Source organism: Orbicella faveolata, unplaced genomic scaffold, assembly GCF_042242905.1.
Source record: "Orbicella faveolata isolate gen_17 unplaced genomic scaffold, um_ofav_v1 contig_14, whole genome shotgun sequence".
In the NCBI taxonomy this organism is placed as follows: Eukaryota; Metazoa; Cnidaria; class Anthozoa; order Scleractinia; family Merulinidae; genus Orbicella; species Orbicella faveolata.
The window spans coordinates 4361584-4386538 of record NW_028301541.1 but is presented as its reverse complement, the minus strand read 5'-3'; the positions used below and the strand labels follow the sequence as shown (position 1 = coordinate 4386538).

The 24955-nt window shown below is 42.8% G+C and overlaps 6 protein-coding genes across 6 annotated transcripts; 4 read left to right on the top strand and 2 right to left on the bottom strand.

Moving 5' to 3' along the window:
* Positions 1-12141: 12141 nt before the first annotated feature.
* On the top strand, positions 12142-16751 carry LOC149113682 (uncharacterized). Its single transcript, XM_089286247.1, has one exon. The coding sequence runs from the start codon at positions 12194-12196 to the stop codon at positions 16640-16642; it is 4449 nt and encodes a 1482-aa protein (XP_089142373.1). The 5' UTR covers positions 12142-12193; the 3' UTR covers positions 16643-16751.
* Positions 16752-18574: 1823 nt separating this feature from the next.
* On the bottom strand, positions 18575-19064 carry LOC110050314 (histone H2B.1). Its single transcript, XM_020756233.2, has one exon. It carries the CDS (start codon positions 19030-19032, stop codon positions 18661-18663), a length of 372 nt encoding a protein of 123 aa, XP_020611892.2. The 5' UTR covers positions 19033-19064; the 3' UTR covers positions 18575-18660.
* Positions 19065-19330: 266 nt separating this feature from the next.
* LOC110050313 (histone H2A) lies at positions 19331-19832 on the top strand. The gene has a single exon (XM_020756232.2). The coding sequence runs from the start codon at positions 19368-19370 to the stop codon at positions 19746-19748; it is 381 nt and encodes a 126-aa protein (XP_020611891.1). The 5' UTR covers positions 19331-19367; the 3' UTR covers positions 19749-19832.
* A 778-nt stretch (positions 19833-20610) lies between these two features.
* LOC110050349 (histone H4) lies at positions 20611-21160 on the bottom strand. The gene has a single exon (XM_089286248.1). It carries the CDS (start codon positions 21101-21103, stop codon positions 20792-20794), a length of 312 nt encoding a protein of 103 aa, XP_089142374.1. The 5' UTR covers positions 21104-21160; the 3' UTR covers positions 20611-20791.
* A 420-nt stretch (positions 21161-21580) lies between these two features.
* LOC110050312 (histone H3) lies at positions 21581-22104 on the top strand. Its single transcript, XM_020756231.2, has one exon. The coding sequence runs from the start codon at positions 21608-21610 to the stop codon at positions 22016-22018; it is 411 nt and encodes a 136-aa protein (XP_020611890.2). The 5' UTR covers positions 21581-21607; the 3' UTR covers positions 22019-22104.
* Positions 22105-23595: 1491 nt separating this feature from the next.
* Positions 23596-24225, top strand: LOC110050259 (histone H1.0-like). Its single transcript, XM_020756163.2, has one exon. The coding sequence runs from the start codon at positions 23645-23647 to the stop codon at positions 24203-24205; it is 561 nt and encodes a 186-aa protein (XP_020611822.1). The 5' UTR covers positions 23596-23644; the 3' UTR covers positions 24206-24225.
* Positions 24226-24955: the final 730 nt, after the last annotated feature.

Genomic DNA, 24955 nt, shown 5'->3' with positions numbered 1-24955 from the left:
TTTCCGTAAAGTGCTTGAAATTCGCCTCACACAGTATCAATAGAATCCATAGAAACGTGTATTAGCCATTCAAACCTCCATGTGTAATTTTTCCTTTATTTATTTCTATTTTTAATTACGCTTCTTGCTTTTGAAGCCGAAAACCTGTCTGACAGTGACCTTAGAGGTTAACTGAAAATATCAGAAGACCAATGAAACTATTTCATTAAAATTTCCGCCCGACTCTTCAACCTCTTTTGAAGCAATTTGAGCTCTGCTCTCTGACAGCCTGACAGTTTGAGCCAACGTCTAATTGTCCAGCAGGGTTGCTAGGAGCTTAGTTTGTGAGCATACGCCTGAATGGAGAAATGGAGAAAATGAAATGAAATGGAGAAATGGAGAAAATCCGTGTTCCCTGATTGGCTGACTGACAGGCCAGCTTTGTTCAGTAATTTTTAAAAGCATATTTTCCTTTATGACGTGCCGACGATCGGTTGCTATTGAGTTTTTGACTTGTACTGTTCATATGAATATTCTGATTAATTCACACTCAACACGTGAGGAAAATTAATTTCGCGCTTTTTTTTTGCTCTTTCGACGCTGCTGTAAGAATAAATTTCCCTAGTTTTTTTGTGCTAGTTAAAAATGTTCACCTTTCAGCAGGGGAATAGCGTGTATTTTCCCCGGAGCACGCACTGAAGAGAGAGTCATAGCGGGTCTGGCATTGTTATTTTTAGGAGCTCGAAAATGCCATTTCCCTCGCTTTCCAGGGAACAGTTTCATACATCAAAACATGGAAAAACATTGAGTCTTTAGTAACTTATGTTGTTTACATATCAACCTTCATTAATAAGAGAGACTAGAGACCGATTTTATTATGTACCGGTAATACGCTTTTCGTCAATAAATGTACTTTTCTGTATTTCTCAAGGTTGCAAGTCCGTACTTACGTAGGTAGCCGCTACTTCCTTGCTTTGTTGCTTTTAGCGTGAGGGTGTTATAAGAATATCGAGGCTGAAATTTGCGAAATTGGTAAATACAATACAATTGGTAAATACAATACAATTATATGTTTTTAACTAAACCGTATAAAATTCTTCCTATCTCTAAGCGGCAAAACTGGCCAAAAACCATCAAAAACAGCACTAGCCGTATGTTCGATTCTGATGTCGTTACGTTCAAGACGTTATGTGCGTGACATCAGGCTTAAAATTGGCTGCAGGCTGGCACCAACATTCAGACACCAAATTCACTCGGAAACAGAAATACCATATTCTATAATCTAAGAATATTCACAAGAATACTAAAATCGGAAGAATCGAACAGGAAAAATAAGAATATTGAACCTCGGCCGGAAAAAACAGTTTTCGTATTAAAAAAAGAGTGTCTATTGAATTAAACAGCGTTATTTCTTCAACAGAAGATTGACTAACACTGACCAAATTAAATACGCGACTTACCAAACGTGTCCTCGAACAATCACAAGTCAGTAATTTGTCAGTCCCTGTTTTTGACCTAGCTGGCATTAATTCCTCAGGCCCTTGCACATTGGGCAAGTGGGAATGAATCGTTACTTGCACAGCAGGAATACCTACTTGCCCTGGACAACCAGACAGCACTTTTTTGAGCCCTGTCAAGACACATGATGCCTTGTCTTCTTAATGTTGATCTTCAGGCCTAAATACCCTGCCTGCATGTCCTGGTATGGCGCAGAATCCTGGAAGAAGACCAAAACCATCAGCCACAAGCTAGAAGTCTTCCAGAACAAGTGCCTGCGCAGGATTCTCCGTATATACTGGCCCCAGACAATCTCAAAATATGAGTTGCGCAGAAGAACAGGAACAGAACCAATCACACAGCAAATCCGGCGAAAGAGAAGGAAATGGATTTGTCATGTGTTGCGCATGCCACCAGCAGCACTACCACGAGCTGCCCTGATGGCCGTAGAAAGAGAGGCAGATCGAAAGAAATATGGAGGAGGACGGTGGAGAAAGAGATGAAGGAGAACAGCTGGACATGGGGTCACCTGGAACGACGAGCACCGGACAGAAGCTAATGGCGCTCTTTGGCCGAGGCCTTATGTGTTTCGAAACACGAAGAGGATTAAGCAATTAAGTAAGACACAGCCTTTGCCTTAACACCTTTACTAACCTTCAAAGATTTTTAAATTCAATTAAGGTTTGATGCTAGTTCAAAACTGTGAGTATGTGGTTTGATCAACCACGGTGACTTTGATCAAAAAATTCCATAACATTGCACTTTTGTTCTTCCCAAAAGCCGTGAAATAATTACAACTAAGTTTTTTAAAATATCTTTATACAAGTTTACATCAATATATTAAATATGAATACGTTAAATATCTATAAACAAATCTTACAAGTTAAGTGTTATGCTAAAAGTCGATAAAGATATTGAGAGATTCTAATTTGTGTTTAAAACCTCTCATGGATTTTTCGTATTTCATTTCATCTGGTAATACATTCTAGATTTTTGCCCCAGTAAAATAATTTATTAGATTCTCGTCAATCTGGCTTTAGATCTCTCCACTCAGCAGTGACCGCTCTTCTTGATCTTACCAATCAGTGGTGTTTTAATATTGATAGGGGACTGACTGGTTAGTGGAATTTTATTCTTAGATCTCAAGAAAGCCTTTGACACAGTAGACCACAAGCTTTTACTAACGAAATTAGAGTATATTGGAATTCGCGGCCATGCCTTGGAATGGTTTAAATCCTATTTGTTAAACAGATTTTAAATCTTGCACACAAACGGAGTACTCTCCGAGAAAGCCATTCTAAGGTGTGGAGTTCCGCAGGGCTCGATTCTTGGGCCACTTTTGTTCCTAATATATATTAATGATCTTATCACTATAGCCGATTATGCTACCGTAAGAATATACGCAGATGATACTAATATGACTTTCACTGCTTGCAGCATCCCTGAGTTACAACACGATATGAATATGGATGTACAGTTTCTCCAAAATTGGCTAATAGCCAACAGACTATAACTTTAAATGTTTTTAAGACAGAATTTATGCTAGAAGGGTCAAGGCAAAGAATAGCGACTCTTACACAAGAACTTGATCGCCCCATAAACGGAATTTCGCTTAAAAGAGTAAATAGTAGCAAATGTCTTGGTGTAGAAATTAAACGAGTTTTTGACATGGGACGCTCATATTGTATCTAAAAAAGTATCATCTGGTATAGGAGTCATAAAGAAGATGAAGCCAGTTGTTCCTACCTCCAATCTGATAAGTGTTTACCAGTCAATTGTTGAACAATATTTAGATTACTGTAGCGTTGTATGGGATGACATCAGTGACCAACTCACTGACAAACTTCTAATATCACAAAATCATGCTGCACGAGGAATCACAGGTGCCAATTACCCGGGTATGGGGTATTAGGGTATAACAGTATTAGGGTATGGGGTATTAGGGTATAACAGTATTAGGGTATGGGGTATTAGGGTATAAGGGTATTAGGGTATTGGGGTATTAGGGTATAAGTGTATTAGGATAAGGTGTATTAGGGTATTAGGCTATGGGGTATTAGGGTGTAAGAGAATTAGAGTATTGGAATATTAGGGTATAAGGGTATTAGGGTATTGGGGTATTGGGGTATTAGGGTATAAGGGTATTAGGGTATGGGGTATTAGGGTATTAGGGTATTAGGGTATGGGGTATAAAGGTATTATATAATAATCAAATCAATGCGCGCGCTCTGATTGGTCAATCAGCTATTGTTTATTGTGCCAGTAAACTCATGGAAATTTCGCGTGTCTTCTGAATTATTATGTAAAAGCAATAGACCACAAGTTTTTTATGGTTTATAGGCTGATAAACTACGCTGGATGTTGGAAGAACACTCAAAGAATTCGTAAATCACTCGCCTGCGGCTCGCGATTTACGAATTCTTTGAGTGTTCTTCCAACATCCCAAGTGGTTTATCAGCCTATAAACCATAAAAAACTTGTGGTCTATTGCTTAATTAGGGTATAAGGGTATTAGGGTATAAGGGTAATAGGGTATTAGGGTATTAGGGTATTAGGGTATTAGGGTATTAGGGTATTAGGGTATTAGGGTATTAGGGTATTAGGGTATTAGGTTTATTAGGGTATAAGGGTATTAGGGTATTAGGTTTATTAGGGTATAAGGGTATAAGGGTATTAGGGTATTAGGTTTCTGAGGGTATTAGGGTATTAGGTTTATTAGGTATAAGGGTATTAGGGTGTTAGGGTATAAGGGTGTTAGGGTATTAGGGTATTAGGTTTATTAGGGTATTAGGGTATTAGGGTATTAGGGTATTAGGGTATTAGGGTTTTAAGGTCTTAAGGTATTAGGGTAATAGGGTGTTAGGGTTATTACTGGGTATTAGGGTATTAGAGTATTAGGGTAATAGGGTATTGTCGAGTTATTTGGGCTTACGATAGCCTTCAGTGAACAACACGTGCTTACTTCAAGACGCCATCTTTAGTAACCAACATGCATCTCGCACGTATCTAACTTGAACAATACTTCATGTAAGCTAACACAGCATCTCCCTCCATTATTCAAGGACATCTAGGGAACGAACAGAGCATGAGAAGACTGACAAACGATCTGTGGAATCTTATAACACAGCGTCATCTCAAGCCAAACCTAGATTCTCTCTAACTTTCAGCGATGGTTTTATAATTCTCTTAGGCCTAGTAGCAAGAATGGGTGTTACAGGGGGTACTTGAATGTCTCCCTTTGTAACGGGGATGTCCTTCCGAACAGGTGTTGCCGCTTTGTCGTCTGCGGGAACTTGGTTCACCATTGGTGTCGGTCGCTCATGTTGCTCCTGCTGATTTGGCAGTGGAGTAAGGTGAACACGTTTTCTTCTTATCGTGCTGGTCGGTGTTTCAACTTTATACGACCGAGATGTTGATGCTGCTTCAATGACTTTTCCTGACCGCTGAAGGTCCTTGACGAAAACTTCAGTACCCGGTGCAGTTGAAGGCAAGGGTTTGGCTTTGTGCCTGGTGTTGAACACTGTTTCCTGCTTCAATTTGCTCGTGCTCTCTCGTGCACGCAGGTTATCTACGTCAGGCCGCTATGGGTTCAGCTGGGTGTGGAATAACGTAACGCTGTTCCTAATCTGCCTTCCCATCAGCAACTGGGCAGGAGAGAACGTGCATGCTAGTGGTGTTGAGCAATAGCCTAGTAATGCTTTAGCAGGGTCGTTTTTTCTTTGTTAGAAGATTCTTCACAGTTCTAACTCCCCGCTCAACTTCTCCATTTGCTTAGGGAAATCGAGGACTACTTGTGCCATGCTTGAATCCCCATTCCTTAGCAAAGTAAGAGAATTTTGCACTGTCAAACTGAGGACCATTGTCAGATCGCACTTGCTCCGGGATCCCATGTGTGGCAAATATCGACTTAAGTGCTCTAATGACTTCATTTGACTTTGTAGTCTTCTGCATAGCTGCTACTTCCATGTATCTTGAGACGTAGTCTATAACAATAAGGTAGTCAACACTTTTCAGCTCGAAGAGGTCTGTGGCTACGATTCGCCAGGGACGGTCAGGAAAGGGTGTCGTGATAAGCGTTTCAGGCTTGTTGTCCCTTTGAAGAGCGCAAACTCTGCATTGTTGTACCAGATCCTGGATTTCTCGGCTGAGTCCTGGCCACCAAACAGAGTTTTTGGCCCGCTCACGGCATTTAGTGATTCCTTGGTGTCCTTCATGGATCTTATCCAGTATCACAAGACGCATGGAAGAAGGGATTACGATCCTGGATGCTTTGAGCAGAATGTTCTGCACCACAGACAGTTCACCCCTGCTTGACCAATAAAGTTTCATCGCATCATTTAATGAATACTTGTCAGGCCATCCCTCACAGCAGTGCACTTTGATCTGCCTGCAGACAGGATCGTCCTCCTGTGCTTTCATGATCTGCTGTAATCGTGCGTCCGAGGCAGGCATTGATGAGATCACGCTTCCAATGTGTGCCTGCATTTCGTCATCGTCAATTGCTGACTTCACTGTTTGGCTTCGGGTTTGGAGTCTGGAAAGCGCATCGACTATGTACACCTTATTTCCGGGAACATGCTTGATCTCCTTGAAGTGGAATCTCATCAGTCGCATTCTAAATCTTTGAATTCTTGGTGGACGTTGATCCAGTGTGTGAGTACTCAGGAGTGGCACCAGGGGTTTGTGATCTGTTTCCACAGAGATTGATTTTCCCGCGATGTACGCCTAGGATCGTTCGCATGCCCATGTGAGTGCTAGGGCTTCTTTTTCGATTTGTGCATATCTGGTTTCAGTGGGTGTCATCGCTCGTGATATGAATGAGACTGGTCGCCAGGAGTTGTCAGGTTGGAGTTGAAGAATTACCCCACCTAGACCAAAGGATGAAGCATCAGCTGCTACTTTGGTTTCCTTGTTTGGATCGTACAGAGCCAGTACTGGAGCTCGTGCGAGGTCGGATTTGATCTGCTCAAATGCTTTCTGTTGCTCACTTCCCCATGTACATTGGTTCCCTTTGTGAAGAAGGTCTCTGATGCTCTTTGTCTTGTCAGCGAAGTGCTCGGAAAACTTGCTTAGATGGTTCACCATGCCAAGAAATGTTCTCACTTCTTGCACGTTCCGAGATGGCGGTAGGTCTGCAATTGCTTGTAGCTTTTCAGGATCTTCCTCAATTCCACTGAAGCGTATAACGTGCCCAAAGGAACTTGACTCTGTCTGTGCTGAACTGGGATTTGTCTAGGTTGAGTGTCACGCCAGCTTCAACCAGACGCTTGAGTACTGCTTTTAACCTCTGATCGTGTTCAGTCTCATCTTTACCATGGACTAAAACGTCATCTATGTTGCATTCCACGCCATCTAATCCCTGGAGGATCTGACTCATATTCCTCTGGAATTTCTCGGAACCAGAACTGATTCCGAAGGGCAACACATTGAAACAGAAACGGCCCCATGAAATGATGAATGTTGTCAGTGGTCTTGATTCCCACTCTAGCTTTATCTGCCGGGGTACTTGTCTGCTTCTTTACTCTTGTAGTCATCACTGTTTAGGCTGTCAAGTCTGCTTATCAGCTTTAGAAGTCATTTCGATGGCGTGGGTTTGTATCCCACCGCTGCCACCACGTCGAGTTATTTGGGCTTACGATAGTCTTCAGTGAACAACACGTGTTTACTTCAAGACGCCATCTTTAATAACCAACATGCATCTCGCACGTAACTAACTTGAACAATACTTCAGGTAAGCTAACACAACAGGTATAAGGGTATTAGGGTATTAGGGTATTAGGGTATTAGGGTATTAGGGTATTAGGGTATTGGGGTATTAGGGTATTAGGGTATTAGGGTATTAGGGTATTAGGGTACAAGGGTATTAGGGTATAAGTGTATAAGGGTATGGGGTATTAGGGTATGGGGTAAAGGTAAAGGTAAAATCTTTATTCAGACACGGTATTTCCTTCAGGACTTAACAATACTGAATTAAATTAGTCTAACTACCTAACTAATAAATCACGAATTACTACTACAATAAAGGAAATGATAAAAAAACCTGCTTTACAAGGAAGCCGTGTATTAAAGCAAAATAAAACTTACATAAGACTACCATCAAAATCATAATTCTTCAACTTACAGATTTAAATTCATCAGGAGAGGGTGACTAACGAATATCCAAGGGTAGACTATTCCACAATACAGCTCTGCTGTATAGGACAGACTTCTTTTACAATAATTAGTACATCGCTGTGGAATGGCAAGCGAACAGTAACTATATCTTAAGGACGTTCTGGCTAATTGTTTCTGCGCAACCTTACTGCGCACACAAATTTACACGCCAAGTCTTGCATGAGAGCGCGCGCTAAGTAATAAAATGAACAATGATAGGGTAGATGGCCATTGCTATAGCTTTGCCTGGATTTAACGATCATGGACGTTTGGTGACCCCTACTTTTCTTTCCGGAAACAGATTTTATTTACAATTATCTCCACATTGTCCAAAAATGAACAAAAATCAATGTGGGAAGTTAAAACATTTTTCAAGATTTCTGTCCATGGGACATCGAATCCTGCCATCTTGCGGCTGCAAGGCGCGTGAAACTATGGTCGCTAAATGCGAACTTGTTCTTTAACGAACCTCACCAGTTGACTAAATTCACTTAATAGGTCCACTTAAACAATATTTGGCAGAGAACATGCAATAGTTTTCGGCTTAAAGACACTTCAGACCTTATTCGCTAACGAAGCCCGATTTTTTCAGATTTAGGATGTTCTTCGGGGCATGTTCCCTCCAAAACGAAGTCGGTGACCCCCCATTTTTTACATTTCTGACATAACTAACTCATCATCTTACAGTGATAGAAGTCTCAAAAAAAGATCAATGTTGGAAAATTTTCGCGGGAACGTCCTTAAGCCACGAAGTCCTTGTGAAGAACGACAAACAATTTGTATCGAATATTTACTCAATCTCTCTAGGTCACCTTCGCCGCGATGTTTTGACCATGTAATGATTCATTCCTGAGAAGCTTGAAATAAGGCTGCGTTTTAAATTAAATCGCGTCTTGCCGTTTTCAAATAGGTAAACTCCTTTGTCGTCTTCTCCTCGCGAATTTCCTTGAATGTGAACTGATAAATGGAGTTTACAACAGTAACCTCGGTCAAGATGACTATGTGATTTTGTGTGCTGAAGAATTAATGAGGAGTTTGTAAAACAAATAAGTCGTAGGCATAGAAGTGTTTACAAGAAAGGCTTATCTTCGATAAACCACAATGACGCAATTTATGGAACGAAAAAAAGCTCGAAAAAGTGGCTAGTTAGGAAATGTTAGTGCTCGCTTATGGAAGGTTACAAAATGTAGTGCCTGGATATGGCTAAGACCATAACTAAACGTCCGACTCGCAGAGGAGCTCGAGAACAGTAAGTTCTTCTACTGCATCAAGACTACAGCTTAAAAAAAAAATCATTAAAACCTCTTCCCAACGGCCTCTTGGGAAAACAAGTAAGTGCCTGTTGTAGAAAGCAGGCTGTTATGGGGAGGAGGGGGAGTAATATGGGCATTTCTCTTTTGAAGGAAGTACATCGTTTATTTCATAATTTTAACATTACATTGTGTTCTGTTACATTCAGCCCACAGGCAGGCTTCTCGTTTGTAATACGATCGACAGAGGCCACAAACAATCTAGAATTGCATCGAATTTACTTCGAGCTCTGTTATGAGAAAATTCGCTGTTGCGCAGTCTTTTCTTTATTATTTGGAAAATTACAGAAAAAACCAACAGTAGGCTCTTTTCAGTTGACGACCAGGTATTTAAATATTCTACTTTGTACATTACCGATTCTTTGAATACCTGTACATGTGCAACGCCGTTTCACTAACTTTCATTTAGTAGACAAAGAATTCGTTATCTTGTCCTTTTGAGTTTCGCTTCCGTATGTTAGTTTCCACGGAAGCCAGCCAGCTGAACTGTTTCTCAGTAATGAAGTTTAATTTCGTTTAACTAAGTATTTCACTTTTAACTTTGTTCTATCTTAATTTCAAGCTGTGAATGTTAACTCTCTATTTTAATTTTGAAAACTTCGTAGTGTTGATTAGAATTCGCTATCTTAATTAAAGTACTTTCCGCTCGTATTGTATGTTAGAAGTTGCATTATCATATTGTAAACACTTGACGTGTAAAGGATGATATATAAGCAAGTGCGTTTGTAAAGCTTTTTTGATTACATTGATTACAACGCCGATTACATACTCAACTTTATCAGAGTGCAGAATAAACTACTGTTTGACCAAGTTATGTCTCTTCCTTGACGTCCATAGTGAAGACCATTGAAGTAGATCCTCGTGTACCAGGAAATCGCGACGAATTTCCGTTCCCGTAGGCAAGCAGTGCTCTCCAGAGTTAGATTCCCCCAGTTGTCAGTTCAAGTGTCCGTTCAGTCCGAATTTTATAGTATTTGCAGGAAAAACCTATCGTCACAGCTTTAAGCAAATGAAATTATTTCCGACAACTTTGGCACATGATACTAATTGACTTAAAATTTATAGTTTATCTGACTGTCCTTGAAGACGAAGTGAAAAGACTGTAGACTTGACAAGATCTTGTCTTTGTGTCCTGTGTTATGTCGTGAAAATGAGCCTGATTCCTGCCAGAATCACTGCCGCCACATGATTATATTCAAATTTAGTTTCCATTTGAATTTAGTTTCCACGACGTTAACAATAATCAGCACGAAGTCTTGAGAGACTAACTTATGCTGTCCAAGTTAACCGAAGACACCTTTATGTAACATTTGACTGGAATGTAGTCCAATGGCTGAACTGGAAGTGCCCTGCTAATAAGCGACTTACCACTGAACGGTTTCGCACTGAGCAGTTTTCGGTAAAGGAGTAGATTTCAATTAATTTCCAACAGCACAATAATTGTAAAGCTAGTTCAATCAGTTTGTTATGCACCAGCTCTTAGAACATTTGAATAAGAAATGAACTTGTTTTGAGGATGTGAAAAGAAATATCCTTAGAATTTCCTTTATACGTTTAGTCTAGGTAAGTCAAAACTGAGTTGTCGAAATACTATTGCCTGCAACTTGATTATGACACTGGTTTTAATAATACTTTGAGTTCTGCGTGTAATCGAGTGAGTCAAGATCACCAGAAACACGGTGTTCCTTAATGATGTTTTGCAAATAAGAGATCCCAAAAAGAGGTAATACCTAAGGTCACATAAGCCACTTACCAAAGGTGTTTCCTATCAATCACAATACCGTCTGTTCCCGTTCTGGATCTGAATACGTATTTTTACAGTTAAGCCACGAAGTCCTTGTTAAGAACGACAAACAGTTACTCATAGAAAATTAATTGAATCTTGGTTACCCGCTATGGCGCGTTGTTTTGACAAATTATTCCTGAAATGGAAGTGCCACGAGAAAACACCACCTACTGTGTCCATCATTCAAGTCTGATAACTCAAAAAAAATTTTATTAAGGGAAGCTTTCCTTGGAATGATCACCACCACCACCACCACTGATTGTCGGAGACTTCGTGTTTCGTGCGTGTTTCTTTGTGTTTTTTATTATAAGTCTAGACATCATGTCAAGAGACAATGGACATTTAGTGACAGACTTTGATCAACCCGTTTTTCTGATTATCACCTAGCAACGACCAATCACATTGTCTAATGAAACAGTATAAAGAGAAACATTTATTTCGTGCATTCAGAGTAGCTATTACACGCCCGTTGTAACAGTGAAAGCTAAGAGAAGAGATTAAAACGTGTGTTAAAACCCAAACGACTTTATTGATTGGGGCCTAGTTAGATTACCGAGTGACTAACCCTAGTGAACTGGGCTAAGTTCGCGAAACGTGGCACCTCCGGCAACGCGACATACCGAGGAAGGATAAGGACAACTTTGTGAGTATTTTTTAGTCCTGATTTTCTGTTCGAACGTCTAAAAAAGAAATGAAAGCGACTGAGAAAGCGCTGGACATCAAGCTCACGCAGCTCAAAATGACTATCGGGAAGACGAACGCCGTCATCGAAGCAGGAAAGGCAGAGTCTATCGAGAGGCAGCTTTCGACTTTAAGGTCCATCACTGCCGAAATAAATCGTATGCGACTGGAAGTGGAAGCGAAGAAGATCGAAGCCAAAGAAGAGATGACCGAAATCGAGACATGGAACGCCGAGATTGACGCGCAGTTAGAGAAGGCAGACCTCGAAGTAGAGAAAGTGCTCAAATAGATCGAAGACCGAAAAAGAGAAGCACAAGCGCTCGTCCAGGAAGAACAGCTTAAGTTCCACAAAACGAAGCTAGAGATGCAGGCAGAAATCCAAACTGCGCCACACCCCCAACAAGCTGCGACGGCCAGCGACATGCAAGCAAAGTTACCGAAGCTTGTTATAACTAAATTTGACGGTAGCTTCATGGACTGGCCACGATTTTGGGGACAATTCTTAGAAACGATCGACAAAACAAGTGTGGCAGCGATAACCAAGTTTTCGTATTTAAGAGAACTCTTGGACACTAAGGCGAAGCGCACAGTCGAAGCACTCCCTTTCACGCCCGAAGGATACAATAGGGCGAAGAGTATCCTGCTGGAGAAGTTCGGGAAGGAGTCTGAGATAGTCAAGGCCTATACGAAGGAAATTTTAGATCTGCCTACACTGCCCAATAGAAATTCGAAGAAAATCTGCGAATTTGGCGAAAAGCTAACGTATTGCGTGCAGGCATTGCAGACAATGAACAAACTCGCGCAAGTCAATGGGATGGTTTCGATGACTCTAGACAAGTTGCCAGCAATTCGCGGAGATCTGGTCCGCAACGACCCGGAATGGGAGAAATGGGACTTCACACAACTGTCCGAGGCTATTCGTCTGTGGATAAGAAGAAATCCGGTGGATACAAGCCAACGCGAACGTGAACAAGAACAGCAAACAGTGAAATGGAACTTACGCCCATCAAGAATTTACCATGCGCGTCGCGACGCCCATTTGAAGCCCCGCTGTTGGCCTTGCGTTTACTGCGGTGAAGATCACAGGGCAGCAGAATGTACAAAAATAACAAGTGTCGCTGATCGCAGACAAATTCTCCTTAACAAGCGTCTATGCTTTAACTACACCACAGGAAACCATCGCGCCATCTATTGTAAAAGCAGTTCTGCCTGTCAACACTGCCACAAGCGTCACCACACGTCCATTTGTAATATGCCCGCCCAGGAATCTATTAACCAGCCAACGCCTGCGAGAGGAGTCGCCTTGACTACAAACCAAATTGGAGAAGGTTTATTCCCTGTCATCGTGATAGAAGTCAATGGCATTAAGTGTCGAGCGCTCATCGATTCTGGAGCCGGGAGCTCATACGTTTCCGCAAAACTGATCGAACTACTTCGCATAAAGCCCACTGATGTCCAGACAAAAACAATCGACATGCTAATGTCCTCAAAAGCTGCCAGACTCGAAACTTACGATCTAGAATTACAATCTGTCGACCATCAATTTTCGCTGTCAGTCAAAGCAACCAAAGTAAACAAGACAGAACTGTTGTCCATTGACAACCCTAATTATCGCGCGCTAATTGAGAAGTACTCACATCTGAAAGGCGTAAATGTCAACGACAATGATACGAAAGCGTCTCTTCCGGTCCACGTGATACTTGGCAGCGGAGAATACGCCAGGATTAAAACGGAAACCAGGCCCAGAATCGGACAAGACAACGACCCGATCGCAGAACTGACTAAGTTTGGATGGTTCCTAATGTCCCCAGGGAAAGAATTCGACAAAAACATTATGCTTTTCACCCAGACAAGTCAAAGTAACTACGAAGATCTGTGCAGATTAGACGTCTTGGGATTGCGTGACATGGCAGACCATGATCAGTCAATGGTGTTTGACGAGTTTAAGGAACGATTGATACGCTCGCCAGAGGGCTGGTATGAGACCACTCTCCCGTGGAAAGCTAACCACCCAGAACTGCCGTCGAACAAGGAAGGTAGCTTGAAACGACTAAAGAACCTAAGCAGAAAACTTCAGCGAGAGGGACTAACGGAGCAGTACGACGCGATAATCCAAGAACAACTGTCAGAAGATATTATCGAGAACGCCCCCCCTGTGTCACAGCCGCGGAAAGAATTCTACATCCCGCACAAGAGCGTGATACGCAAGTCCGCCGAAACTACAAAAATGCGCATCGTCTATGACGCCTCAGCCCGAGCGACACCTGATGTACCATCACTAACTGATTGCCTGTACCCAGGACCAGCACTACAGAACAAACTATGGGACGTACTTATTCAGCAGAGAGCCTACCCAGTAGTCTTAGCGGGGGATATTAAGAAAACCTTCTTACAAATCCGAATTCACGAGAGTGAACGAGATGCCCTTCGTTTCCACTGGCAAACTGATCTGAATTCAGATGTACAGACATATCGGTTCACGAGAGTTCTGTTTGGTCTCGCGCCATCACCATTTCTATTAGGCGGGGTTCTTGAATGCCAACTTGATACCTGGGCTGAAAAGTACCCGGAAGAAGCGGAGCGACTACGGCGAAGTTTCTATGTAGACGACCTGTTGACAGGCGGTCAAGACGTGCAGCAAGCACAAACACGAAAGAAGATAGCGCAAGAGATTATGAGTGACGCTACATTTGAGTTGCACAAATGGCACTCAAATCATCCACAGCTAGAAGATAACCCCCAGTCTGCATTGAGAGAAGACAGCGCCCAACCTGCATCAAGCGAAGATCAGACCTATGCCAAACAACAATTACTAGTCAAGACAAGTGAGTCCAAACTATTGGGCGTGAAGTGGGACAAGTTCCAAGACACGATCGCCGTGCAGTTCCCAAGTACAAGTGGCGCACCGACAAAACGTGAAGTCTTAGCCAAACTAGCGAAAGTCTACGACCCCCTCGGTCTGGCATCCCCTACTACACTACAAGGGAAGCAAATCTATCGAGAAGTGTGCGACTGCAAAGTACCATGGGACGCAGACATCCCAGAAAACCTTCGAACACGCTGGCAGAAATGGGAGCAATCACTTCCGGCGGAAGTAACCACAAGAAGACCATTAGCACCTTACCAGCAACCAGTTATCTCGGTTGAGTTGCATGCGTTTGGAGATGCGTCAGCGTACGGGGTCGGAGCGGCGGTTTATTCAGTCGTACGCCAAGAAGACGGAATCACTCAAACCCTGGTTGCGGCAAAAGCAAGATTAGCCAAGAGAGAACTTACCATCCCAAGGTTAGAGTTAGTCAGCGCGCACATGGCTACCAATTTAGTTGTCAACGTCCAAAACGCACTGAAGGATCTACCTGAGCCGACGGTTTACGCTTGGCTGGACAGCACCGTCGCCCTTCACTGGATTATAGGAAATGGCCAGTACCGACAGTTCGTCGCCAACCGCGTGCAGAAAATTAGACAACATCCACAGATCCAGTGGAGGTACGTACCCACTGTTGAAAACCCAGCAGACCTAGCGAGTCGAGGAGGCCAGGTGACTAACGCAGAGCTCTGGTGGAATGGCCCAACGTGGCTGCGGGATCCTAACGGTTGGGCAGAGAATCCAGTTACAGTGAAAACCCAAGCTTCCGAGGAAGAGGCGAAAGTTATTAGAGAAGTACTCAGCATGGCAAACGGAAAACCTAAACAAGAACGAAATGTATTCGACGAACTCCTCGAGCACTATGATCTACGTCGAACTCTGCGCATCCAAGCCTGGGTGCGCCGCTTCACCACCAATAGAGCGCGCAAGGGACCGCTAACTAGCGAAGACATACAAGAAACAAAGAATTGGTGGATAAGAAGAGTCCAGTCCCAAGAAGCGCAGAAGTCTCACTTTGAACAAACGAGACGTGAACTCAACCTCATCCCAAATGCCGACAAAGTGCTTGAATGCCATGGCAGAATCCAGGGACAGTACCCAGTTTATCTACCAGCTGACAGCCTATTCACCAGAAAGCTTGTACAGCGGATTCACGCAGAGACCTTACATGGAGGTGTGTCCCTCACGATGGCAGCGATTCGTGAAGAATACTGGATCCCGACCCTAAGACAGCTAGTAAAGGCTGTACGATCTGCGTGCTGGGGCTGTAAACGTTTCAGAGTCTCACCCGTAACAGTTCCACCCCCTGGACCGCTACCCACAGACCGTACCGTAACCCATGGCGGAGCAGCCTTTGAGGTCATTGGGACCGATTTCGCAGGACCAATATTGTACAAACTGACCCACAAACGCGAGGGAAAAGCATACTTGGTGATATTCTCGTGCAGCCTATCGAGAGCAGTACACCTAGAACTAGTTCCCAACTTAGCGACTAGTACGTTTATTCCGTGCCTCAAACGCCTGATAGCTAGACGAGGACGTCCAACTGTCATTTACTCTGATAATGGTAGCACGTTTGTCAAGGCAGCCAAGTGGTTACAGCAGGTTAGAAGGGACGAGCAATTACAAGGTTTCCTCGAGTCCCATGACGTAAGGTGGAAATTCAATCTGAGCCGCGCCCCTTGGTGGGGTGGCCAATTTGAACGCCTAATTGGAGTAGTAAAGAAAGCAATGCACAAGGTCATCGGGAAAGCCACCCTTTCCTGGAATGAATTGACCGAAGTACTCCTAGACGTGGAAACGCAGGTTAATCGTCGTCCACTCGGTTACGTTGAAGACGACGTAGAATTACCCATCCTGACACCAGCCAGCTTTATGTTCCAGCGAACCAATCAGCTTCCCGAACTGCAGACCTGGAGAATCGAGGATACAAATTTGCGAAAACGAACCAGATTTTTGCAGACTTGCAAAGATCAAATGTGGAATAGATGGCAACGTGAATATCTGACAGCCTTGAGAGAGCGTCACAACCTTGTCCACAAGACAGCTAACTACAAAGTCAGAGTTGGAGACATAGTGTTAGTACGATCTGATAACAAGAATCGAGGGAAGTGGCCACTCGCTTTCGTCCAGCAGATCTATCCAGGACGTGACGGCCATACTCGTGGAGTTCAGCTGAAAACCAGCAAAGGAGTGATAGAGCGTCCTGTTCAACACCTCTACCCCCTAGAGTTGCAGTGTGAACTTCCAGTAGGAGCTAGACAGCAATTGAACCCTGACGCGAAAACATTCAGACCAACAAGAGCCGCTGCGGCCGCGGCAACTGCAAGAATCAAAGAGATTACCACTAATGAAGAAATCGAACAATGATGAACTTAAATCGAGTGATCGTTGTAGAACGTTTCATTTAGCTTGAAATCGCCTAGTAGTTTTGTTTCAGTCTCCAAAGTAAATGCACCCTCGCATGCAATGCTGCATTGGGGGAGTGTGTCGGAGACTTCGTGTTTCGTGCGTGTTTCTTTGTGTTTTTTATTATAAGTCTAGACATCATGTCAAGAGACAATGGACATTTAGTGACAGACTTTGATCAACCCGTTTTTCTGATTATCACCTAGCAACGACCAATCACATTGTCTAATGAAACAGTATAAGGAGAAACATTTATTTCGTGCATTCAGAGTAGCTATTACACGCCCGTTGTAACAGTGAAAGCTAAGAGAAGAGATTAAAACGTGTGTTAAAACCCAAACGACTTTATTGATTGGGGCCTAGTTAGATTATCGAGTGACTAACCCTAGTGAACGGGGCTAAGTTCGCGAAATGATGCAGTTTTACAACAGGTTGATTTTACAGCATACCGCCGTTCAACTAGGCAATGCGTTCCCTCCCTTTTACTTTCAAAGTGAAATAAGTGCCCTGGTCCCAGTTGTTCGAGGGCTGGATATAGCGCTATCCACCGGATAAATCACCATCCAGTGGATAAGTGTTAACAATACAAACCACGCTATCCACTGGATAGTGATTTATCCGGTGGATAGCGTTATCCACCTTTCGAACAACCCTGGTCTGAGGCCCGTTTCTTGAAGATCCCGAAAAAGCCATAGCAAAACCTCAAACCTTATGACTACAAAGCTCTTTTGTTCACATATTTTTTAATGAACAGAGGTTCCCTTCATAAGAAGTTTCAGGCGTGTATACACACCTCTCTGTTTTTAGATACAGATGAACGAAAAATGGCTTTGCCGGCCCGAAAAGTATCCGGGGCTTTCGAGAAACGGGCCCCAGGGCGCTAAATCGAATCATTACGGGTAGAGCAGCTTGTAGTGTCTGTCTAAGGCCAGGGGAAACTGGTTGGTTCTATCGAAAACCTCGCTTTTGAATATTGCAGAAAAACAACTTGAAATATTGGTTATATCAAGGAGTTAAGTTGCTTAGCAGTTATTATGGTTATGTCGACTATGTCCGTACAGTACACTAAATATAGAGTATAGCCAAGGCACTGGAAAACTGTGCATGATGTATCATTTTCTGGTAGCACATACTTCTGGTACACATCTATCAACTGGGTTTCATTAGCCTGCGAGCAGACTCACGCTGGGGAGCACACGCGCTGTTCACCAGCCGAGACTCCTCCCGCTTTACTGCCGACCACTCTTCGCCGCTCGCGCCTGAGACACAAAAGTTAGCCGGGTCACAGGCTAGGGTATCTTGGGACGCGAGTTCTAGTCAGTCCATAAAACGAACACTATGCAACAGAAAACTACTAGTGCCAGAAAAATTTCTGGCTACCGTTATCACAAGAACTCTTCTAAAAACAAGAGGCAAAGAGGATAATGCAGATCTGTTATGATTTGTAACTATAATGAGCTGTCGATACCTATGGAACCTGTTTGTAGACTAATATTGAAATTCGTTTTTATATGAAGTTCTGTCCTATACGTTTTCCTAACTTTAGCCCGGCATCGTTCGTTATTTTGAAGTAAAGAGGGTTAAACCGAGGTACCGCTGTATATCTTAAGGGAAAGCATATAAAGGGAAATAGACTAGACTACGCGTAGCCCCTCTTTCGCTTAGTAAGGCGAGCGAGACCTTAAATAAATCGGCCGAGAGTAAAACAATGGCCGCCTGAAATCCTGGGTTTTCTCTCGCGTCACTCGCGACAGACTAGGCGAAAGAGGTAGTACTCGTAGTCTAGAAATAGTATTTGGACTGAAGAACTAATATCGCAAAAAATTCAGGAACTTCGATTGATAGTTTAAGTGTCAAGCGCTTCTCATTTCTGCGCTTTGAAATGAAAGAAGGTCAGTTGTAGTTGGTCATTGACTTTTGTATCATTTGGTGGCTCCTAAAGGAGCCGTTTGTTTTGGCGGGAAACCCACAAGGTGAGTTTACTTGCTGCTGGTGTACTTGGTAACAGCCTTGGTTCCTTCACTCACGGCGTGTTTGGCCAGTTCACCGGGCAGAAGCAGCCTGATGGCGGTCTGGATCTCGCGGGAGCTGATGGTTGATTTCTTGTTGTAGTGGGCAAGGCGGGAAGCTTCGGTGGCGATGCGCTCGAAGATGTCGTTGACGAACGAGTTCATGATGCCCATGGCTTTGCTGGAGATACCAGTGTCAGGGTGAACTTGCTTCAACACCTTGTAGATGTAGATAGCATAGCTTTCCTTTCTCTTTCCCCTTCTCTTCTTCTTTCCATCAGCGGCAGCCTTTGCCTTACCGGCTTTCTTCTCGCCTTTCTTTCCTGCAACTTTGGGTGCCATGTCTGTAGATCAGAATGGATTTGAATGAAGACTCAAGATGATGCATTTTGTATTTATAACAAAATTTAGAAAGGATCAATTACCATAAGGATCGAAATGCTCTATTCCTGATTGGTTATTTTAGCTTAACCGACCTTTTGAGGTCAAATTTTGCATGTGGTTTGTTTATAGCACATGGAGTCTTTGTTTTATATTGTCAAGTGCAAAGTTCTGATTGGTGCATTTCGATCCTATGCACTTGAATAACGGCAATTAAAATCCGGCGCGCTTTATCCTTTTCCTTATTCTCCAAGAAATTTATCTTCGTGAGTACTACGTATACTGTATTTTCAATCATGTCTGGTCGCGGTAAAGGAAAGGCAAAGGGCACAAAGTCCAAGAGCCGCTCATCCCGAGCAGGGCTTCAGTTCCCAGTTGGTCGTATCCACCGTCTTCTCCGCAAAGGCAACTATGCTGAGCGTGTTGGCGCCGGTGCTCCAGTGTACTTGGCTGCCGTGCTCGAGTATTTGAGCGCCGAGATCCTCGAGTTGGCGGGCAACGCGGCTCGTGACAACAAGAAGACAAGAATCATCCCCCGTCACCTTCAGCTGGCTGTCCGTAATGACGAGGAGTTGAACAAACTGCTCGCCGGTGTCACCATCGCACAGGGAGGTGTTCTTCCCAACATCCAGGCTGTACTTCTGCCTAAGAAGACCGAGAAGAAAGCCAAAGCTTAAATAAGCTTTGACTCACAAACAAACGGCTCCTTTAGGAGCCACCAAATGTTAGAAAAGTCACAATCAACAAAAATATTTCTTCCACTTTTAAGTTTATTTTCTTTAGATAAATGGGCCGAGCTTATATCAGACCCAAGCCCCAGTGATCAAGTATTTGTTTTGCGTTTTGTGAGTCAGCCAGTGAGCCTCAGCCACATAGCAGTGTGTTTTTTCGCTCTCAGGCTAGCCTGCAAAGCAAGCGTTCCCGTACGGGAACGTTTCATTGATACGCAGGCTACTCTCAGGCCAAAAGTCTTTCACGCTTTTCTACCGCAGGACATCCAAGCTAAACAATGCAAATTTAAATTTTATTAGCCTTTATTCTTTCATCATGCTAATATTTATATTTCATGCACCAAATGTGCACACGACATTATCGGGAAAAAGGCGCGTTTTTGAAAATCCTTTGAAGTTCATCAACAAACTTAAACACAGCAGTCTTCGTGAATTTTTTCCTCCTTCATCAAGAGGCTCATTTGTAACAGTGTTTTAATTTTTTTCAGTAGACTGATAGAGTGTGAGCAGTCTCTCTTTTGCTCGAAGCTCAAGAACACAAAACAAGTGAGCGTGACATGCGAGCGGCGGAGCCTCGAGCTGCGCTCGTTTACTTCTTTGCGTTCTTCCCAAGGGATTTTCGAGCAAAAGAGACTGCTCGCAGTAGACTGATGGTCAGCGACTATCTTTTGCCCAATTCAGTCTGCGCGTAAATTCATAAAAAAAGACCTTTTTATGTTAGGGGGGTTTCGTTATAATTGTGACATGAGAATCTTTTGTCAATTCGCATCGAGGTTTACAATCAGAACTCAAGTGAGCAATCTTTCAATTTGACAGAAAAATGTTCAGTTTTCGTGCGACGGTCTATCATACGAGAGATACCTGACGACTCATAAACACTTTCACTTCACTTAAATGCAATAACAAACTGTTTCACTCTTGGTCATGACTTTTGAGAGATTTGGTGGCTCCTAAAGGAGCCGTTTGTTTGTGTTGGCAGACTGTGCAATCTAACCGCCAAATCCGTACAGAGTACGGCCTTGTCGTTTCAGAGCGTACACCACATCCATGGCTGTCACAGTCTTTCTCTTGGCGTGTTCAGTGTATGTCACAGCATCACGGATCACGTTCTCAAGGAAAACTTTGAGAACACCACGAGTCTCCTCGTAGATCAGGCCAGAGATTCGCTTGACACCGCCACGGCGAGCAAGACGACGGATGGCTGGCTTGGTGATGCCTTGGATGTTGTCACGAAGGATCTTTCGGTGACGCTTGGCGCCTCCTTTTCCTAGACCTTTGCCTCCTTTACCGCGACCAGACATGTTGATTGCTACTTGTGTAACTGAATTGGCCCGTTTTGTCTCCGTTCTTCTATTTTATATGGTGAAGGAGGACCTCTCGGAAAACAATACCTTTTCTCCTATTGGATAAGAAAAGACAATAGAGCTAAGGGTCAGATGAACAGACTCATTTATCATTGTCGTATTCACAAGACACATGCCTTATCTTTTTGTACAGGGAATATGTCTTTGCCAATGAGAAAATTTAATTCTAACCCTAACATGACCTAACATCGGAAATTTTATAATTATGACAACGTTTTTAAACGATTTCATCGTACCAATGCAATCTTTCATGCCTTATAAAACATTCAATTCTACCTTGGATCGAAATATACTCACAGAACCGTGAAATTATTTACGTTTTTCGAAACAAATCAATGAAATCTTATAGTTTTCGACCAATCAGGAAGCGTCCCGCCAAGTATAAATCACTTGATAAAATTTGTGTTGGTATTTTTCGTTACAACGCGATCGTCTTTAGCTATGGCTCGTACAAAGCAAACCGCTCGTAAATCAACTGGTGGAAAAGCTCCACGCAAACAGCTCGCCACCAAGGCAGCTCGTAAGAGCGCTCCTGCCACCGGTGGAGTCAAGAAACCTCATCGTTACAGGCCTGGTACAGTCGCTCTTCGTGAGATCCGTCGTTACCAGAAATCCACCGAGCTGCTGATCCGCAAGCTGCCCTTCCAGCGTCTTGTGCGAGAAATCGCTCAGGATTTCAAGACCGATCTGCGTTTCCAGAGCTCCGCTGTCATGGCTCTTCAAGAAGCTAGCGAGGCTTACCTTGTTGGTCTGTTTGAAGACACCAACTTGTGCGCCATCCACGCCAAGCGCGTCACCATCATGCCCAAGGACATTCAGTTGGCCCGCCGAATCCGTGGAGAGCGAGCATAAGTGGATAACACCTTTATAGAACAAACGGCTCCTTTAGGAGCCACCACATGAATAAAAGCAATGACCAACACACACAAATGAAATTATAGACGCTTTCATGTTCAATTACCTTAGTTCCATGAGAAGAAACCGAACGTCCCTGAAATATTCGGTCCCTTCAGTTTTCATACCGAGATACGAATTCCCTTATCCAGTTTATTTTGGCAGTAGCATTTATATGAAAACTAAGATTTTGAAGAAAATTGAGACTGGTAAAATGAAAATTGTTCGATGAAAATCGTCTTGCACATACAAAGTTTCCAAACAACATTCATATTCCGCCATTTTGTTTCCGATCAACGGCGTCGTCTCGCTCATGTACATGGTTCGATTTCTTCCTCTTGAAATTTTGCCCGAATGTTTCTTCGTATCATTATACACTGAAACGAAAATAACAGAGTTTTACGTAGGATTTGACCTTTCGTAACGTCTGACTTCTGCTAGATCTAACAATCGTTAACTTCAATAAATTTTGGCGCCACTTTCCTTGAAGGTTCCAGTGGGTACGGGCGGTCTTCGCAATATCGATCTAAATTACTTATTGCAAGTGAGACAGAGAGCTAGGAGGAAATTTTTATTACTACTAAGATGTCTTTCGATCAACTCGTTGCACTTTTGAAGGTCATCCCCTAATAATATTAAACTCTATTAGGGCAAATAAACGGATTTTTGCGCTCTGATAATATAATAATTATATGCAAATGTTTCCGCTAGCACGTTTCGAGAAATTCGAAACTAGGATATATTTTCTACTGTATCTTTTGTCATATCATTGATTCCTACAGATCTGGAAATTTAAAATCACCTGTTTAAGCGCTTTTTAAGACCATAGAAACGTTTACAGGAGTGCAACAGATGTAGTAGAGCCGTCCTAGTCTGGGCCAACTGAATCTGCTCGAAGTCTGACTATATCAACAACGACATGTGTTGTTGAAATTCTGTTTCTGTAGTTAAGTGCATCACTAAATCGCTTTACATCAAATTTAAAGCCTGTAAATCATAATTCTAACTTCCGAGCAGTCTCTAATGGCTGGCATGCCCCTGAAAAACATCTGAGCTTCAACAAGTCGGATTCAGTCAATTATTTAACTGACGGGTTCCGAAGTCTGTATTTGTTGGTCAGAGGAAAGCGAAGTTTAGCTGCTGAAAATCAATAAGGAGACCCAATTTTCTAATTGTTATTTAAGCTCAAGGAGTTGTTCTTAATTAAGATGTTTGTTATTTTGAAAAATAGTGATTCTAACAAAAGTTAATTCGTTGTTATTACAAAATTTTGTTTAGAATCTTCTCACTTTACAAACTTCAAAGCTTTCAGTTCCATTCTTTGCCAGTCTTTTTCCTAACATGTTTTTCATCTTCAGCCTTAAAAACAACACAGCTACAATTTTTTAGGCTTAGGTAAGGAAAAACTTTTTAGAATACGATTTTATTTTACAAAACGTTGAGCAAAGTAGCACAAATTTTGATGACGGCATCTTTGCTTGCCTTGTTTCCTCGGTGGTCCGCATTCGGCGCATATACACTGCTTGCTCATTCGAATGGGTACATTTCGAGTCTTCAGTTCTGAAGTGGTTTCAACGTAGCAACATGTCCGCACCAACAAAATCCCCAGTCAAAAAGAAGCCAGCAGCGCCTAAAAAGCCAGCTGATCATCCACCTTATTTGGATATGATCAAGGCTGCCATTTCAGCGCTGAAGGAGCGAAGCGGTTCTTCTCGCCAAGCCATCGAGAAATACATCAAAGCCAACTACAAGGTTGGTGAGGTTGGCTCGCACTTGAAGATGGCTTTGAAGAGAGGCGCCTCAAGCGGAAAGCTTCTACATACCAAGGGAGTTGGTGCTTCAGGCTCCTTCAAGTTGCCGAAGGAGGAAAAGAAGGAGAAGAAGCCAAAGAAGAAGCCCGCTGCCAAGAAGAAGCCCGCCGCCAAACCGAAAAAGCCTGCAGCCAAGAAGGCAGCGAAGAAACCCGCGGCAAAGAAGTCTGCGAAGAAACCAGCAGCGAAAAAGCCAGCAGCAAAGAAACCCGCAGCTAAGAAACCAGCAGCAAAGAAGCTCGCAGCTAAAAAACCCGGCAAGAAAGCGGCCAAGAAACCCGCGGCAAAGAAGCCTGCCAAGAAGCCTGCCGCCAAGAAAACGGCTAAGAAGTGAAGTGCGACGATTCTACAATATTCTACGGCTCTTTTAGGAGCCACCACATACAAAAAAGTAATGATCAGTGAATGTATTGTATAGATCGATAACTTTTCAATATCATTTCTAAGCCAACTTGAAAGTTTGAAGTTAGCTCTGGTTACCCGTCATGCTTGACTATATCCTATTTCCTTTTTTCTTAATTCATTCGTTCACTTATTATCATTCCCGGGTATTATTATAATCATAGTTACAATGGATTAGTTATAATCCATGGCATGCAGGTTCAAAAAATATACATAATAACAAAACAAATATCAACGCTGGAATATACAAAGAGAAGTGAGAATTGAAAACAAAAGCATATAAAATAAATGTAATATAGTCTTCCCTCCTCTCAGTATAAAGGAAAGAAAGAAGCCCGTCCTCAAGCATCTTTAGCTCGTGTACCAGCGACACAAATCACTTCTCCATTGCCTTCTTTGAGGCATTTTAGTTGAGAAGGTGGTCTGTTTCGGAGGTCTTCAGAGAGTTGTCTCACAAAGGCCTTAACGGTACAGTAAAAAAGCGCGGAAAGGGTAAAAATAAGACTATAAAATAAGACTGGAATATAATTAGGGTAATGCTTTTTCTTTAACTACCTAAGCGCACTTGTTGAGGTATAAATAGCAAGCGAATTGCCGAAGGAGATGTAGTAAGATGTAGTAAGATGTAGAGGTCTAATCTCCTTGAAAACGATTTTTACAATTTTGAAACAAATTCTTTATG